The sequence below is a fragment of the Solea senegalensis genome, linkage group LG2 (genome assembly GCF_019176455.1).
Source record: "Solea senegalensis isolate Sse05_10M linkage group LG2, IFAPA_SoseM_1, whole genome shotgun sequence".
Classification (NCBI taxonomy): domain Eukaryota; kingdom Metazoa; phylum Chordata; class Actinopteri; order Pleuronectiformes; family Soleidae; genus Solea; species Solea senegalensis.
Genome location: NC_058022.1, coordinates 36,252,926 through 36,268,894, shown reverse-complemented (window position 1 = coordinate 36,268,894; position 15,969 = coordinate 36,252,926). Strand labels below are relative to the sequence as shown.

At 46.2% G+C, this 15,969-nt stretch overlaps 1 protein-coding gene across 1 annotated transcript in view; it reads right to left on the bottom strand.

The window, feature by feature from the left end:
• Window positions 1-15,969, bottom strand: part of nbeal1 (neurobeachin-like 1) — a 36,368-nt gene that overhangs the window by 9,607 nt on the left and 10,792 nt on the right. Inside the window, exons 7-32 of the mRNA XM_044019586.1 lie at window positions 15,194-15,279; window positions 14,168-14,561; window positions 13,984-14,090; window positions 11,136-11,219; window positions 10,261-10,359; window positions 9,598-10,169; window positions 9,379-9,511; window positions 9,171-9,290; window positions 8,746-9,055; window positions 8,575-8,660; window positions 8,384-8,473; window positions 8,129-8,312; window positions 7,910-8,043; window positions 7,410-7,569; window positions 6,934-7,036; window positions 6,660-6,825; window positions 5,695-5,853; window positions 5,420-5,579; window positions 5,023-5,111; window positions 4,362-4,946; window positions 3,549-3,724; window positions 3,176-3,464; window positions 2,052-2,363; window positions 1,833-1,982; window positions 615-772; window positions 405-529 (exon numbers count right to left, since the gene is read on the bottom strand). Of these exons, the coding sequence (XP_043875521.1) occupies window positions 405-529; window positions 615-772; window positions 1,833-1,982; window positions 2,052-2,363; window positions 3,176-3,464; window positions 3,549-3,724; window positions 4,362-4,946; window positions 5,023-5,111; window positions 5,420-5,579; window positions 5,695-5,853; window positions 6,660-6,825; window positions 6,934-7,036; window positions 7,410-7,569; window positions 7,910-8,043; window positions 8,129-8,312; window positions 8,384-8,473; window positions 8,575-8,660; window positions 8,746-9,055; window positions 9,171-9,290; window positions 9,379-9,511; window positions 9,598-10,169; window positions 10,261-10,359; window positions 11,136-11,219; window positions 13,984-14,090; window positions 14,168-14,561; window positions 15,194-15,279 (5,031 nt within the window). The remainder of the gene's footprint in view (window positions 1-404; window positions 530-614; window positions 773-1,832; window positions 1,983-2,051; window positions 2,364-3,175; window positions 3,465-3,548; window positions 3,725-4,361; window positions 4,947-5,022; window positions 5,112-5,419; window positions 5,580-5,694; window positions 5,854-6,659; window positions 6,826-6,933; window positions 7,037-7,409; window positions 7,570-7,909; window positions 8,044-8,128; window positions 8,313-8,383; window positions 8,474-8,574; window positions 8,661-8,745; window positions 9,056-9,170; window positions 9,291-9,378; window positions 9,512-9,597; window positions 10,170-10,260; window positions 10,360-11,135; window positions 11,220-13,983; window positions 14,091-14,167; window positions 14,562-15,193; window positions 15,280-15,969) is intronic.

The window sequence follows — 15,969 nt, the reverse complement described above, 5'->3', positions numbered from 1 at the left end:
GTGCTGCAGGGGGCGCTATGTTCAAAATTGAATATTTCTACACAGTTATCAACAGTAGCAAGTTTGGTTTGGACTGGACCTTGTACAGTTGAGTTCTAACAGTTTTTGTTTTTGGAGGGACTTTAAATGTGCTGCCCCCTAGTGCCTGCAGAGTTCTAACTCTTCATATTAAAAATCTCAAATGTCCTCAAATATAATTGACGTTATTTTAAATCTTAAATTTTAACAAAACCCACACATGTAATTATTCCACTACATATTAGTTTTTTAACAACATCATGAATCATGATTTACTTAAACATAGTCAGACACAGAGTCGATGCAGCTGCACACACACGTTTTAAAGGATGACGTGTGTGCGTGTGCGTGTGTGTGTGTGTGTGTGTGCGTGCGTGTGTTCTCACCCAGGTTGTCCCTCAGAGCGCTGGCTTCTCTGTGAGGGTCAAAGTTGTAGTTGCGTACGAGCTTCAGTCTCATGCGGGAGAAGTTCTCAGCGCTGGAGACTCTGCAGTGCATCTCGTCCTGCTGCCTGTTAGAAAACACGCACTCACAGCTCACGTTTACCTCATTTGTTTCTATAAATACAGACGTTCAGAGCGCACACGCAGCCGTACCTGTCGGCCCACGGTCCTCTCTCACACACCAGGCCGCGCCGCGCCGCCTTCCACTGCCTCAGGATGGCGCCGCTGAGGCCGTGATGCTGCTTCAACATACTGTTGTGGCGGAGGTTCTCCTGGCGTCCTCGGCGAGAGAAGGGCTCCACAAAGTGCTCCTGAGGAGGAGGAGGAGGAAGTGATGTCACAGATTAAAAAAAACACAAGTGAAAACTAAGTCATCTGGTGGGGATTCTCAAACACTGGGTCGGGGGCCCACAGATGGGTCACGGGTGATTTTTTTTGGGTCCCAAAACTAATTTTTAATGACTTTCACTGATTTACGTGTGTTTATGTTTTAAATCACATACACATACATAAAAAAAGTTATTTTGTGATTTGTGTCTGGTCCACATGTAGAACGTTTGTAAAACTCTGAATTAAGAATCATGAATTCATTCATTATTTAAAAAGACTACAGGCAATATCAGTTCACTGTTTATGGAAGTGGATGCAAAAATAAGTGCAAATTAACTATAATGAAGCATTTATGCACCAATGTTTTAACCTTAATTCATGTTCCAACTGCACAGAGAGTTGTGGGACAATAAAGAAAATAAAAGCTATATCAAGTTAATAAAAGGACAAATTAAAAGGATGAAATAACCATAAATGAATCAGTTCATAAACTAAAATTTACTTGAATTGAATAAAATGAATTTAGACATAGAATAAGCGGTGGTTAAATATCAAACAATGTCTAAAATAAATACAATTTTATGAAGAAAGCTGAAAAATAAATCGCGTATTAAAACAACAAAATTAGCCTCTTATTGGAATTGTTATACATTTCTGTTATTTATTCAATTCAGTAAGAGGTTTTTTCAATGTTGTCATTAAAATAATATTAATAATTGTTAAAGTGAGTGTTTTTAAATTCACTTAAATATTAAAGGCAGAAAATCTGTCTGTAAACACTTCAAACGAAATCTTTCAGCACTGGTTCATCGTGTAAAAGCAAATGTGTTATATATATTTATATTATATGATATTATGATAAACTGGTGCTTTAGTTTTCTACAACGCTGTACTAAAGCACGTCTTTTATTTTGAAACAGAAACGATTCCAGTCAAAGCTGGTTTGATTTTTGGAAGCTTTGAATTGACTTGAATTGACTTTTTTTTCTTCACATGAATATATTACAGGTGTGACAGGTGTGAATGAGTGAGTGAACTCACCTGGAAGCGTATCTTACTCTCGCCGCGCTCCCGCTCTCTCCGGTGCAGACTGACCATGAACGCCTCGTAGCACTCCTTCCAGTACAGAGCCATGGTCTCGTGTCCCTGACTGAATGTCTCAATCTCATACTGCTTCATGTACGGGATTATCTGCAGGGAAACGTCTCAGTGAGTACGAGTCACGGCGGCGGTGAGTCCACCAGGAGAAGAAGGTCTTACGTATTTGTCGAGGTAGACGCGCCACTCGGGCGACTTGCAGTAGAGCTGGAAGTCCTCGAAGAAGGACGGGCTGCCGTTGGTATCGGGAAGCTGCGGCAGATGCAGCTCCATGTAGAGGAGACGGTGGACTTTGGACAGCAGCGTCCTCAGCAGAGGGACCAGGAAGGAGTACGTGTCCTCCTCCGCCTGCTCCTGGATGGAGCGGCGCAGGATTCCTTCCACCTTCCCCAGAAGGTAGCAGGCCTCGTCCTGGCTCGACACCTCCTTGGTCTGCAGGATGCCATTGAGCTTGGCTGTTGCCATGGCGCACACCTGAGACACACGTAAAGAGTTCTTTAAGGGGGGGTGGGGGTGTGGCTCCAAGTATCGAATTTGTGAATCGCTAAACAAATAATCAATAAAAATTAATTTTATGCATTTTGTGCAACACAGACCCAAGTTTAGTTTGGGGACCCAAAAAAATTCTCCAGTGACCCATCTGTGGGTCCCAACCCAGTGTTTGGGAACCATTTGTTACATAAATAAAATCATAAACATAAATTGTGACAAGAGCAAATTTGTGCATAAAGTAACAACTAATTTACAGCTGTATTTGTAATAAATAATACCATTTTAAATTGTTTAACAAACAATTTGTTCAATAACGTAAAATAAATAAATTTTATTTAAAACATAAAAGCACATAATCTTAACTGAAAGGCTGCGAAAATGCTGAAAATGTGTTTAGAGACCCCAAAAACATTCACCTGTGACCCATCTGTGGGTCCCAACCCAGTGTTAGGGAACCAAATTTGAGCGAGAACAAATTTACAGCCATTTACAGCCATATTTGTAAAATAAACAAATTATTTGTTAAATAACATAAACAGAATCCATTTTTATTCTAAATCTCAACTTTAAGGCTGGAGGATTCAGAACATTTGCTTAGGGGACCCAAAAAACATCTCCCGTGACCCATCCATGGGTCCCAACCCAGTGTTTGGGAACCTGTTTTTAAAGATGGCAAACTCTCATGACAAAATTAACAAGAGCAAATTTGTACATAAAAAAAAGATCTCCTGTGACCCACAGATGGGCACAGGACCCCATGTTTGTGAACCCTTTGATGAGGGCGGAGACGTCACCTCAGTGTCTTCCTGCGCCATGAAGCCCAGCAGCAGCCTCAGTCCGAGCTGCGACAGCTGGAACCACTGGTCTCCGGCGGAGTACCACACCATGAGGCTGTCCATCAGCGTCACCGTCTCCTCCAGAACCTTCTCCGTCCAGAGCGCCGGACTCACCAGGCCCTCGGCCTGCAGGAAGTCCTGCACCATGTGCAGCAGCCGCACCGCGTTCTCCGTGTGCTGGGGCAGCGTGGCGGCCGACGCCTCGCGGTTATCGCCCACCGCGCACTCCAACATCCGCTCCATCAGACTGGAGGTTTACCAAAGAGAAGAGAGAGAGGAGATTAGATCTGTGCGCATCTTTACAGGCCGCTCAGGCCAGCAGGGGGCGTACCTGAGTTTGATGTGGTCGACCGGGAGCAGCAGCTCGTTGCTGGTGCCCAGTTTGGTGAGAGCGGAGAAGACCTGACCGCGCTCCAGCCACGCTGAGTCGTCGGACCCTTCCACGCCACGCCACATCACACATAGCACGATCTCCAGCAGCATGCTGCACAGTTCCTCCTCCGTCCTCTAGAGGGCCACACAGAGTCACCGTCGTTACATGAAACCTCAGGCCACATGAATTCATATAAAACATATACACACAAAAAAATCTGAAATAAAGGACCCAAAAAACTCTACCGTGACCCATCTGTGGGTCCCCACCCAATGTTTGGGAACTTTTCTTTTCATACCGTGACTTGAACTCACAATCTAAATTGCGTCAAGAGCAAATTTGGGTGCAATAAAACTTCAAGTCACTTCAAGTTAAAATGTACTTTTTTTTAAATGTAATTAATTGAAATTCATTTTATTAAAAAATATATACACAAAAAAATTACATACAGGTTAGGAAAATTTGGGAAAAGTGTTTAGGGACCCTGTGGCCCATCTGTGGGTCCCCACCCAGTGTTTGGGAAGTTTTATTTTCATACCGTGACTTGAAATTGTGATATAAATTGTATCTAAGTTAAAATGTCTTTTTTTTTGTAATTAATTCAAATAAATTTTAAAGCATATACACAAAAAAACTTAACTTATCTTAATCTTTAAGAAAATGTGAAAAATGTGTTTAGGGACCTAAAAAAATAAATTTTTATTGTGAATTATATTCCATTCCATATCAAAACAAACACTTTTATTTTGAAATTCTGTGAAATACTGTCACCTCAGCATTGTTGAAGGACTCTCCCAGCGAGATGCTGTCACTGAAGAGGAAACTGTCTTCATTGGCCGCGTCCCGATCCCCCAACATCCCCGGGAAGGGCTTGGACGCCTCCACGGGCGACGGCGTGCTGGGCGCGCTTCCGGGCGTCTGGCTGCCGCTGTCGCCGCCCTCGTACGCCTGCAGGTGCGACAGGTCCAGCGTCAGGCCGCCGGACTTCCCCACCACCCAGGGTTTGGCATGGAGCTGCGGCTCTGTGGACGCGGAGGAAGAGGGCGTGTCCAGGAGCGAGATGACGTCGCCATTGTCCAGGCTGTCCACGGAGCGCGCGTCGCCGACGCTGAGCCGGTCGTCCTCCAGTAGCCCGGCGCTTCCCACGCGCGTCCTCCTCTCCAGCGGCAGCTCCAGGCGGGTGTTGCTGCCGCCGCCGCGGCTCATCTCCAGGCTGCAGGTGCTGACAGTGTCGGAGCAGCGCGGCGGCACGGAGCTGTCACCGCGCAGGTACAGACGCATCAGCGTGTCCTGCCAACACTGCTGCTTTGAGATCTGGACTGCAGCGTCCTGCTGAGACTGAAGCAGCTGGTACACCTGCTCACACACACACACACACAGTTACAAACATGTTAACATGTCCGTATATCAGGACACAGCAGCGGTTTCTCACCCGTTTGCAGACTATGAGTCGTACAGCAGGTCCAGCCCGGTGTGTGAGCTGCACCAGAGACATCAGGTCCTTGTAGTTCACCACGTGATCTGTAACAATGACACAGACTCACACTGTAACACATGCTGCACGTAAAGTGTACAGGAAACTGAAGTTTGTAAACCACTCACACTCCCACACTAAAGCCCATAGAGAAAACCAGTGTTTTAACGAAGGAGAAACACAGGAGCCGCTGGTCTACTGCTGCCTCGTGTGGTCACTTTGTGTCATTTACATAAATTCAAAGGCAGATTTTAAATGCTGAATTAACAAAATTTGGGCTGTTTTACGTCCACAAACATGAACATGATGATGATGATGATGATGATGATGATGATGATGATGATGGAGGGCTGACCTGTGTGGAGGACCTGGTTGAGGAGACAGCGGACGAGCGTGGGTGTGACGTGGAGCTCAGAGAAGAGCAGCGACAGCCCGGAGTAACCGGCCTCCCTCAGCCTCAGACGCTGCTTGTTCTTCTCGTAGACGCGGTCGCAGCGCAGCATGCGCTCAAACAGCTGGAGAAAAACATGTCACACGTGTGTGTGTGTGTGTTAATGCGACGACTGAAGAGCTTTTTAAACAGACGTCACAGAGTACAGAGTGTGAGTCAGTCAGAGGGCGTTGACTGACCTTGAAGACGAGCTCCCGGAGTCGGTCCGAGTGTTTGTTGTTGAGGAGGAGAGCGTAGCAGGAGTCGGCCGCTCCGGGCTCAAAGAGGAGCAGGAAGATCTGGTCCCGGGCCGGACTGCTCTGGAAGAGGCTGAGCAGCAACTCCAGCAGGACACACAGCTGCAATACACACACACACACACACACACACACAGACACAGACCACATAAAAAGTGTTAATTTACTCACTACTCAGTCTCTCCCACACCAAACCTAGAGAGAATGAGTGATTTTAACATCTCACACACAGGAGTTGTTGATCCACTGCTGCCTCCATCACTAACTTCAAATGTCTTATTTTATTAAAATCCTTTTGATTTACTTCCGTGACACAAAGTGACCACACGAGGCAGCAGCAGACCAGCAGCTCCTGTGTCCCTGCTTCTCTCCATGGGCTTTGGTGTGGGAGAGTGAGTGGTTTACAAACTTCAGTTTCCTGTTGGAAAAGTCTGTCTCACAGTGAGATAAAGACATTGTAGACTTAAGTTAATGTAGATTTTATTCAGTGAGTCTTTTCTTAAGGGTCTATAATGTGTTTTCCCTTAAATATCCCTTTAAATAATCCTGTTTAATAAACATAAAATTGTAGATTTGTGGAGGAGGAGGACGATAATCACATGATTATATTGACCATATGTGAACAGAAGGTGATATACACATATAGAAGAGCAGTGTGAGGTGATACATGCAGTGACAGACAGGGGGCGACGTGGCAACAGATTTCCTGTATTAGGTGTTGAGTCAAACTTGCTTTTTTAAAAATATAAGTCAATAGTAGAAGAGGAAATGAGGTTTCCAGCTTCCTGTGTATGTGTGCCATCCTCTTAATGACAAATAATGTTGGTCACACGCTGAAAGAACACCTGGCCTACTCCACATTTCTTCAAATTAAAAACCCCTGCGTCTCCACGTCTGACACGTCTGACCTGGTCTTCATCTCCGATGGCAGCCATGTATCCCAGAATGCTGTGCATCTCCTCCTGCGACATGCCCTTGCTGATGTAGTACTTGACGAGGCCGCAGAGCGACGCGCGGATGGTGCGGACATCGTCCTCGCTCAGGTCGCTCTCTTTGTTGTTGTTGTTGTTCTTCCTGCAGAGTGGACAGAACACGGCGGGGTCATGTCCTCTGTGTGTGTGTGTGTGTGTGTGTGTGTGTGTGTGTGTGTGTGTGTGGGGACAGTGGGATATCGAGTCTCACCCGTAATAAAGACGAATGGTGTCCAACAGAAACTGGACGCCATATTTTTTCCTGAACTGTTTCCTGTTGTCTTTAATGACAGTGGACATGTACTGGATATGACCTTTAACACACACACACACACACACACACACACACACACACACATCTGACGTTAGACATAGAATACAGCAGCTTCATCTGTACTTTAACTTCATATTCTCTGAGATACAACATTAAATAAGAGATTAAACGGTTTGTGTTCTCCCGCTCTTCTTGGGACAAGAATGTGTCTATAATATATACATATTATATAAATATAATAATCCTAACCACCAATCATAAAATGTGCGAGTAATTTACAGCTACATCTCGTATCATCTTGAACTGGTAAACAACTCATTTTAAACATAAATCTGAGGGTCCCTGACCCAGTGTTTGGGAACCACTGTTTTAACTTTGAGTCAGAACTGGTTCTGGTTCTGTCGCGCTCTCACCGATGCGCAGCGGGAAGTCTCCTCTGCTCCAGATGTTGAAGTTGAAGAGCAGATGCGTGTGAAGCTGCTGCAGCAGAGACGTGTTCTTCTCGTACGTCACCTGCTCGATCAGCAGCTGCACGGCCACCAGCACGCTCACGTCCACCTGACCTGAACACAACTACACACACACACAGCAATTATAGACGTTTATTTTTAGAAATGAATTACTATCATGGTTTATTTTCTATTCCAGGGTGTGGTGTCTTTGCTTTAAGCAGCTATTGTCACATCATCTCAGACACTGTAGACTTTCTTTAATCCATGTCCCTGTGGACTTTCCCTGCATGTGGACGTTGACTCAGGGTTTGAAATCATGAACTGAATAAACTTGTAAACACGGAGAGAGCAAAGACGAGAGTAAAGACACAGAGGAAAACCCTTTGGTCCACTGTGGTCGTTTTAAAGTGCTTCACAGACAAAGTTGGACGGGAGTAGGGATTAAAAACAGAAGCACAGACCTTCTGCAGCAGAGCTCCCAGTGTCGCCACACCATGTGAGTGCAGGAGGTTCTCCTGGTTGATGTGATGTCTCTGCAGGAAGTGCTTCAGCACCAACAGGAAGGTGGCCACCAGGTTCTTCTCCAGACGAGCCTCTGAAACACAACATCCAAACACAGACGTGTCTCCCACTCTTTGCTCCGCGGTGTGGTCAAGACGTGATGGAGGGAGAAGACGCACCTGAAGCTCTGTTGGATGGGAGGATGACCCAGTCTCCGTCCGCCGGAGTGGAAACGTCCGGGGTGATGAACTCTGACCCCGCAGCGGGATCGCTGCCGTGCTGGTCCTGATCCGACGTCATCAGGGACAACTGCTCCAGGACAGGGAAGAGCACGGAGACGCCGCCCACACAGTTGACCATGTCCTAAAAAGACAAATATAAACTCAATATTCTGTGATTAATGTAATACGACATGAATAATAGGCTCCTCCCACCTTGATGTCCCAGTTGACGACTTTGTTTCCAGTGAGTCGTCCGTGCAGTTTGTTGGGAGACAGATCCAGACAAATGGGATTCTTACAGGCCTGTGATGAGACAAACGGAAACAGATCCAGTTCATTCACTCTCATCCACAACAGGAAACGAAGGATTATGTGGCTGACCCTGAGGGGGCAGGTACAATCACCTTGGGTGAGTAGTGTAGCAGCAGTTTGGACGAAACGTCGCCGTGTTCCGACTCCTGGGCTTTTAACGGAGAGATGCAGTTTGGACCTGAGTAAGAGACAAAGAGGAAGAGTTAGGATTGAAGGTGACGGACAAGCACGTCCGTCCTCCTCTTACGTCACATCCTGTTTACCAGAGCTGCAGATGGCTTTGACGTGGTTGGGCTGCAGCGGCTCGTGGAACACCATGACGCTTCCCAGCTGCCCCTGCAGCGACGTGGGGCTTCCCCACTCGCTGTCCTGCGTCCCCGCCGAGATCAGCTTAGTCACAGACTCGGGTTTCCCGCCCAGCAACCCGCCCCACGTCTGCGGCGACAGGATGCTGCCCAGCGAGGAGCGAGTGGTGGGTGTGGTGGCGGAGGAGAAGGGGGGGTCGGGAATCTGGGAGGGCGGTGGCGTTGTGGTGCGGTGACCGGCGGAGCCGATGCAGCACGACGTGAATGGCTACGAGACAAGAGACAAAACCACCTCACAAAACAGCAACCTTCGGTGTCCCACAAGGCTTGACCCTGGGCCCCATCTTTTCTCAATAAAACAGTCAGTATTGAGTGTGTCTCACCTCTGTCATGGTGGGATACTTAAGGGGAGCAGACAGTTTCTGCTGTCCATCAACATAAATGTAGACGAGGCTCTGACCAAATGGCCTCTTTCCTGGTACGTGAACAACACCGATGCTGTGCTGCAGGAAGACATTCACAAACAAGAGCTACTCACGCCAAACTGATTTTATTCTCTTTTTCATGTGTCATACCATGTCAGGAACTCACCCAGAGAGAGTCACAGAAGCAGTAGTCGGGCAGCATGACGGTGACATACTCCTTCTTGGTGCAAACGGCCACCACGAGGACACCAGCGGAGCTGATGAAGGCCTCAAACCCCGTTCCTCCCGGGGTGAAAAAGCTGGAGAGCGTAAAAATAAAGCGAGACATGTTGAGAAGGCAGAAACGCCACCACGTTTGGTCAATAAAGGTGTTGTGTCATCTCACCTGTAGAGCTGTTTCCTCTTGTCTTTGCTGGGTGGACCCAACTGATCCTGATCCAGAGACAACCAGGCAAGGAAGCTGAAGGCGGAGCCTGGCCAGCGCTGCACGGTTGGCACGACGATGCCGGCCATGCTGGGCGACAGGTCAAAATACTGCATTGCACTCTCCAGGCCCTGTTTGCGTACCATAGTCAGGAGGGCTCTCAGGGCGGGACCCACATAGGGATGAGCCTGGCTTGACTCTGGGGGCCTGAGGAGGCGCAGGAACCCCAGAAGTTCCCTCGCGCTCAATGACTGGGAGCCCAGTGAGCCGACCAGCCCCAGCAGGCTCTCGGCACAAGCTCGATGAAGTCGCTCATGGCGTTCCAGGGCAGCTAGCGCTTGCATGACCATGCTGGCGTTGACACAGGTGGCGCGGGTCTGACGATTAAGGCAGCTGAGGCGGCGGAGCCAATCAGTCGTGAAAAGCTGCAGCTCCGAAGAGTCCAGCTCCGGGAGCCACTGGACCAGCAGCAGCAAGGGCTCCACGTTACTTATACCCAGGAGACCCACTGAGCTGTGCTCGCCCTCCACCGCCTCAACAAAAACACACGGACAAAGATTCAGTCAACAACAGATATTGTGTATCTGTGAGTCAATAAAGCACTGAAGATACCGTTCTTCTCACCATGTTCATCAGTTCTTTGAGAAGGTGTCGCGATGGTTGGCCCAGTGAGATGAGCACTTCATACAGATGATTGTAACCAATCCTCTCCTTGAATACCTCCTGCAGGAGTGGCACAAATCAGGACTCTGAATAAATACTAATGGCATCTGTGTAGGTAACATGTCCAAACTACAGGGAGAGATTCACCAGATTTGAAAGTACAGTCCTTGTTTCTTCTAATACTTTAATACTTGCAGTGTACAGCAAGGCTCAATTCTTGGCCTTATTCTTTTCTCTGTAACTCAAGTTGTGAAAATGATTAACCATAGCTATGGTGTAGCACAAGGTTCGATTCTGGGCCCTTTTTTTTTTTCTCTGTGTTATAATTTCGGATTAAGGTTGAACAGATTTTCAAGAACAAACCTAGAACTTAAGCAAACGCCTCAAAACTAATTTTTTTTCTTCCTTAAAAACGTTCCTTCTCTCATCTACCAAACGTCGCTGTGGTGTGCCACAAGGCTCGATTCTGGGCCCTTTTCTTATCGCCATATCTCAACTTCAGGTAAAGATTTAGCTTTTTTACAGTACAGTACCAAAAAGGACTCTTGGTTAACTTCTCCAACAAATTTTTTTTTAACCCTCTCTCATCTATAAACCATCGCTGTGGTGTACCACAAGGCTCGATTCTTGGCCCTATGGAATGGGATACTATTGACTTTAGTTGACCCATCAAAACTTTTTTTCTTCCTTAAAAGGCCGCTTCCCTTTTCTCATTGATAAAACGTTCTTGTGGTGTACCACAAGGCTTAATTCCAGGCCCCATCATTTTCAGTATTTACAGACATAGTATAAACATTGATAAATATTGAAAATGTTGTATCTATGGCCATTGTTACCTTTGCAGCTGGTGATTTGTGCATCACTACTGTCAGGGCTTTGATGGTGGCTACAGCGAGGGAGTCGAGTCGCCCCTGAAACACCTGAAGAACAATCAGACAGGTGAGATACTGGTAACCACGAGAACAACAAGGTGAATGTCCTGTTATTCCAGGTGGATGTTATCACACAATTTAAAGCCACGTTCATGAACATGGTTTATGATGCTATGATTGACTTATGTAAGGCCACATGCGTCACAGTTGGAGGAGGAAACTTAATGCCTCTGCGTTTGAATTATTTAGTGAGTAAATGTGAGTAAAATCATTGTTTCTGCAGCAGGAGAAGCTGACATCAAAGCTTCTACTGCAGATCATTGGGTTAAAATTCATCTTTCTGCTCCAGGTAAAACAAACAAACAAAAAAACCAGGGTGAAGATGTAGCTGAAGCAGGAAGCTGTTAGGGTTCGGTCAAAAACAAGTCAAAGTAAATAAAAACCACCCGCTCCTCACACAGATCAACACAAACAGACTCTTTATCCTCACACAGAGAAGAGCATGCAACCCATAAAACAAACAAACAAACACACACACACATTCCTGTCCAGCAGCTCTGTCCTGCTCAGGACCGACACATGCTGGATCACTGAGCCCATGTGGGTCAGAACCCGCTGGAGAGGGACTGTGGCCACACTCAATCAAAACACTCAGATCATCACCTCAGACCAAGTGAACTCTGTGAGAACACACACACCAGGACAAGGTGAGAGCATTCCAGTGGAGCCCAGGGTACACCGCAGAAAACCAGGACAATGAAGGGCAGGGTGAATGGTGGGGAGTGGGCGTGGCCTCTCCACAGCAAGAACACATTAAAGTCTACTTTTGTAGTTTTTGTTTTGGTGAAAACAAACTTAAAGCAGCTGCAGCGTGGCTTCAGAGCTGCTGCAGCATCAGGTTACAGCCGCTCTGAGGCCACACTGCTGTCTGTCTATGTGTGTGTGTTCACATAATCCACATCAACACACAGATTAACCCTCATAAAGGCTCAGTGTGTGGGAAGAACAAAGGGCAGACTGAAAGGTGACCTTTCTGTGGCACACGGGACGATTCACTCCGCCGAGGATTCACACGACCAGAGTAAAAGACTTTTCAAGTAACAAGAGCAACGGATAAATCAGTGTCCTGCCAGGCTCCGCCCCTCCGCCTGAGATTAATAATCTCAATGTGGATATTTTTTCTGGTAAAATTAAGATTACACGTTCCATTTTACGACTTCTGATTCGAGTGGACCACGCGAGTTATAAGAAACTCACGTTGGCCATTTTTGTAGTTTTATGACAGCCTGGATCATTGAGAAGGAACTGAAGTTCTTTCAAAATAAAGTTATTTAAAAGTGTAAAAGAAGTAGAATTCATAAAATTAAGATAAAGTGCCTAATATTCAATACTTTTTCACACCTTTCCTGCACCTTACAACTGTTGTCATTTTAAAATGAATACCTACAAGCTCAAAATGACAAAACAGCAATATTCTAAACGCATGTGTGTGTGTGTATTATTTTAATGTATTTAAGACAATTTCAGGCATTAAAATCTACATTTTTTGCATTTTAATGACTATAAACACACCACGATTCTCTAATCTCTTCATCTACAAGATAACATAAGTACAGCGCCACCGTGTGTCTGATTGTGAGAGTGTGTGAGGAGCGTCTGTGATGCTGTGGAGAGGCCTCCAGCTGGAAGGGAAGGGAAGGGGGCGTGGCAGCAGCAGAGAGTGAGGGAGGGGCAGGGAGGTGATTGATGAGTGTCGGGAGGGAGGGAGGGAGGGGGCGTGGTCTGTGTTTTTCTCGGCGGTACCTGAGTGTCCCTCTCTGCTGTCAGTAACCTGTTGTTGGTTAAATCTTTCTGGTCCTTGTCTGCCGCGCACCCTAACCAGCTGACACACACACACACACACACACACACACACACAACAGGCAACAGTGTCAACATGTGGGGGAGAGAAGAGGGGAGACAGGAGGAGAGAGAGAGGGAGGGAGGGTGCAGGTTGTCAGTGAAGGACAGGGGGAGCGGTTAGAAGCTGTGACCTTCACAGAGGTCACTGTGAGGAGGCGTGTTGGTGATCCAGCCTTGCTGTGGAGAGGTAAACATGCAATGTCGGGGGGGAAAAAGCTCCTTTCCACACTTTACTGCAGGTCATAACATTTCATTTCATTTCTCTTGCCTTATTTGTACAACTTTTACCAAAAACATACATTTTAACTACAAAAACACACATTTAACCAAGAATAAGATGGAAGCCGGTTCCCCTGCGCACACTTTCTTAAATAACTTTGTTTTCAAGATTTTTTTAAGCAATTCCTTCAATTTCTTTAATAACCATGAACTTTCTTCCAACAACAGAATGTATGTGCAGGATTTCTGGTGTTATTATGAAGACCACACTTAGATGTGACTTTGAACGACTTTGAATTATATGTCAGCAGACAAATATTAACATAAAACACATGATTGACCATTTATATTACATATCTGCTCTCCAGTAAACTAACGCTGATAAAAACATAAAGATTTTTAATAAAAGAGGATAAACAGAAAGAAATATGCTGTTAATATGACTTATTTGTGTCATAGTGACACGAAAATACCTGTAAACCTTTACTTTGATTGTTATCATTTATATTTTAGCGGTGTATGAATTGTTCATATAATTCAAATCAGCCTGAAGCTGCACAGTACTACATCAAACTGTAAAAATCATAATATTCTAGTGTTATCAGATGACTAAAGTGGTGTCATACTGGTATAATGGTGGAGGACAGGTGTGTGTGTGTGTGTGTGTGTGTGTGTGTGTGTGTCTGCTTACCTTGCTGTTCTGCAGAAGTCGAGTCAGATGCTCGAAACAGTTGCTGTTGAGGAAAATGGCTTGTAGAACAGGTCTGTCTGAGCACAGGAACATGTCCCTGATCGTGTCTGAGGCAAAACAACACAAGTCACACCGGCTTCATTCTACAGAATTAATGATTAAAAAACTTAAAGTTAAACTCTACCGAGCATGTGCACTTGCAGCGCCACAAAGCGACTCTCCCAGTGTCGCCCCAGCGTCGGCACTCGTCCCTTAGCCTGCTGCTGCTGCTGCTGCTGCTGCTGCTGCTGCTGCTGCTGCTGTCGAGCAGCGACCACGGCCGCCGGGTCCGAGTTGAGGAGCTTAAAGTAGTTTTCCAGCACCGAGGCGATTTCCACCTGCCGCTGGTCAGAGCTGGACGCCAGCAGACGCTGCACCACCTCGCGCAGGCAGCCCAGAGTCAGCAGGGCCTTCCTGTCGGGGGCCTCGCTGTCCCAGTCCTCGCCCTCGTCGGAGGGGCAGCTTCCCATGGAGCAGTCGGCGAGCACTCGCATCAGCACCTCCATGGTGGCAGGAGAGATGGCGAGCACGGCGTTCTTCTGCCCGGCGACAAAAGGGGTGACGGAGCATACAGAGAAAACAATAAGAAGTGAGTAATTTGAGGGCACATGCTGTGGTAAACCTCATAAAATCTACCTGAGCTGAAGTCTACAAACATTGTTGCCACTTTTTCTGGCTGTTAAACTGAAGTGTGTAAACCACTCACTCTCCCACACCAAAGCCCATAGAGAAAATCAGTGATTTCAGGTCACAGGGACACAGGAGCTGCTGGTCTACTGCTGCCTCGTGTGGTCACTTTGTGTCACTGAAGCATGTCTAAATTAAATATTTCAAAAGCCGTAATCAAAAAAATAAGACATGTGAACTTAGTGGTAGAGGCAGAAGTGGATCAACAACTCCTCTGTGTGTGATATTAAAATCACTGATTTTCTCTATGGGCTTTGGTGAGGGAGAGTGAGCGGTTTACAAACTTCAGTTTCCTGTTGTAAAGTAGATTTTATCAAGTTAAACTTATATTAAGTGGCTAAAATCAGTTTTTCCTGGTGTTTTTCTTGTGCTTTGTGTCAACGTCTAATATAAAACCTGAACTATGAACTTTAACATGTAAAAAACATTCATATCTGCATTAGAAATATTATAAATACTGGACTTTAAGGCAGGTAAACATTACCTGATCACCTGCTACGATGGCTCCAAACAAGTGCAGCAAGCAGCATTTTAGACTTTCCTTCAGGTGCTCGCTTTCCTGGAAGCACTCTGACACACACACACACACACACACAAACACACAGCATCAGTTTGATCTGTAGATATGTAAACACACAGCCACTCCTCGCTATGTTGTCGCCTGTATTTTTATCAATACACAAAGGACAGACGGACACACACGCGCACAAAGGTCCTGTCATTAACCTCTGGCTCTCGGTGGTCATCGTCATCCATTAACTCATCTGTCAACACGTGTGATCGTCTCTGACGTGTTCCCTTCATACCACAACACCGCTTCTCGCTTTACATACTTAGACTTTGCATAAACACACACACACACACACACACACACACACACACACACACACACACACACACACACACACACAGATACCAGTTTGTTAGGTCTGTGCCTTGGTCGTTGTTATCTTTGGTGTCAAACCTCAGCCGCACACAGAGACAGGAGAGGTTTGTTTAAAATGGCCACGGTGTCAGACTCTCTTCACTATCACTTCATCTGGAGAACACGGACACAAACAGTGGATTGACCCGGATGCAGAGAGGAACGAGGAGGAGGAGAGCAACTGGAGGCATCTGAATCCACATCAAACAGTTTAAACATATACGTTCACAGGAGCTGTTGTTTACTCTGAAACCTGTCGGAGTTTCACAAACTCTGACAGCGTTTTACCTTCATCGTTTGTACCGTTTCCTCTGTGAACCTCCAGCCTCATATCA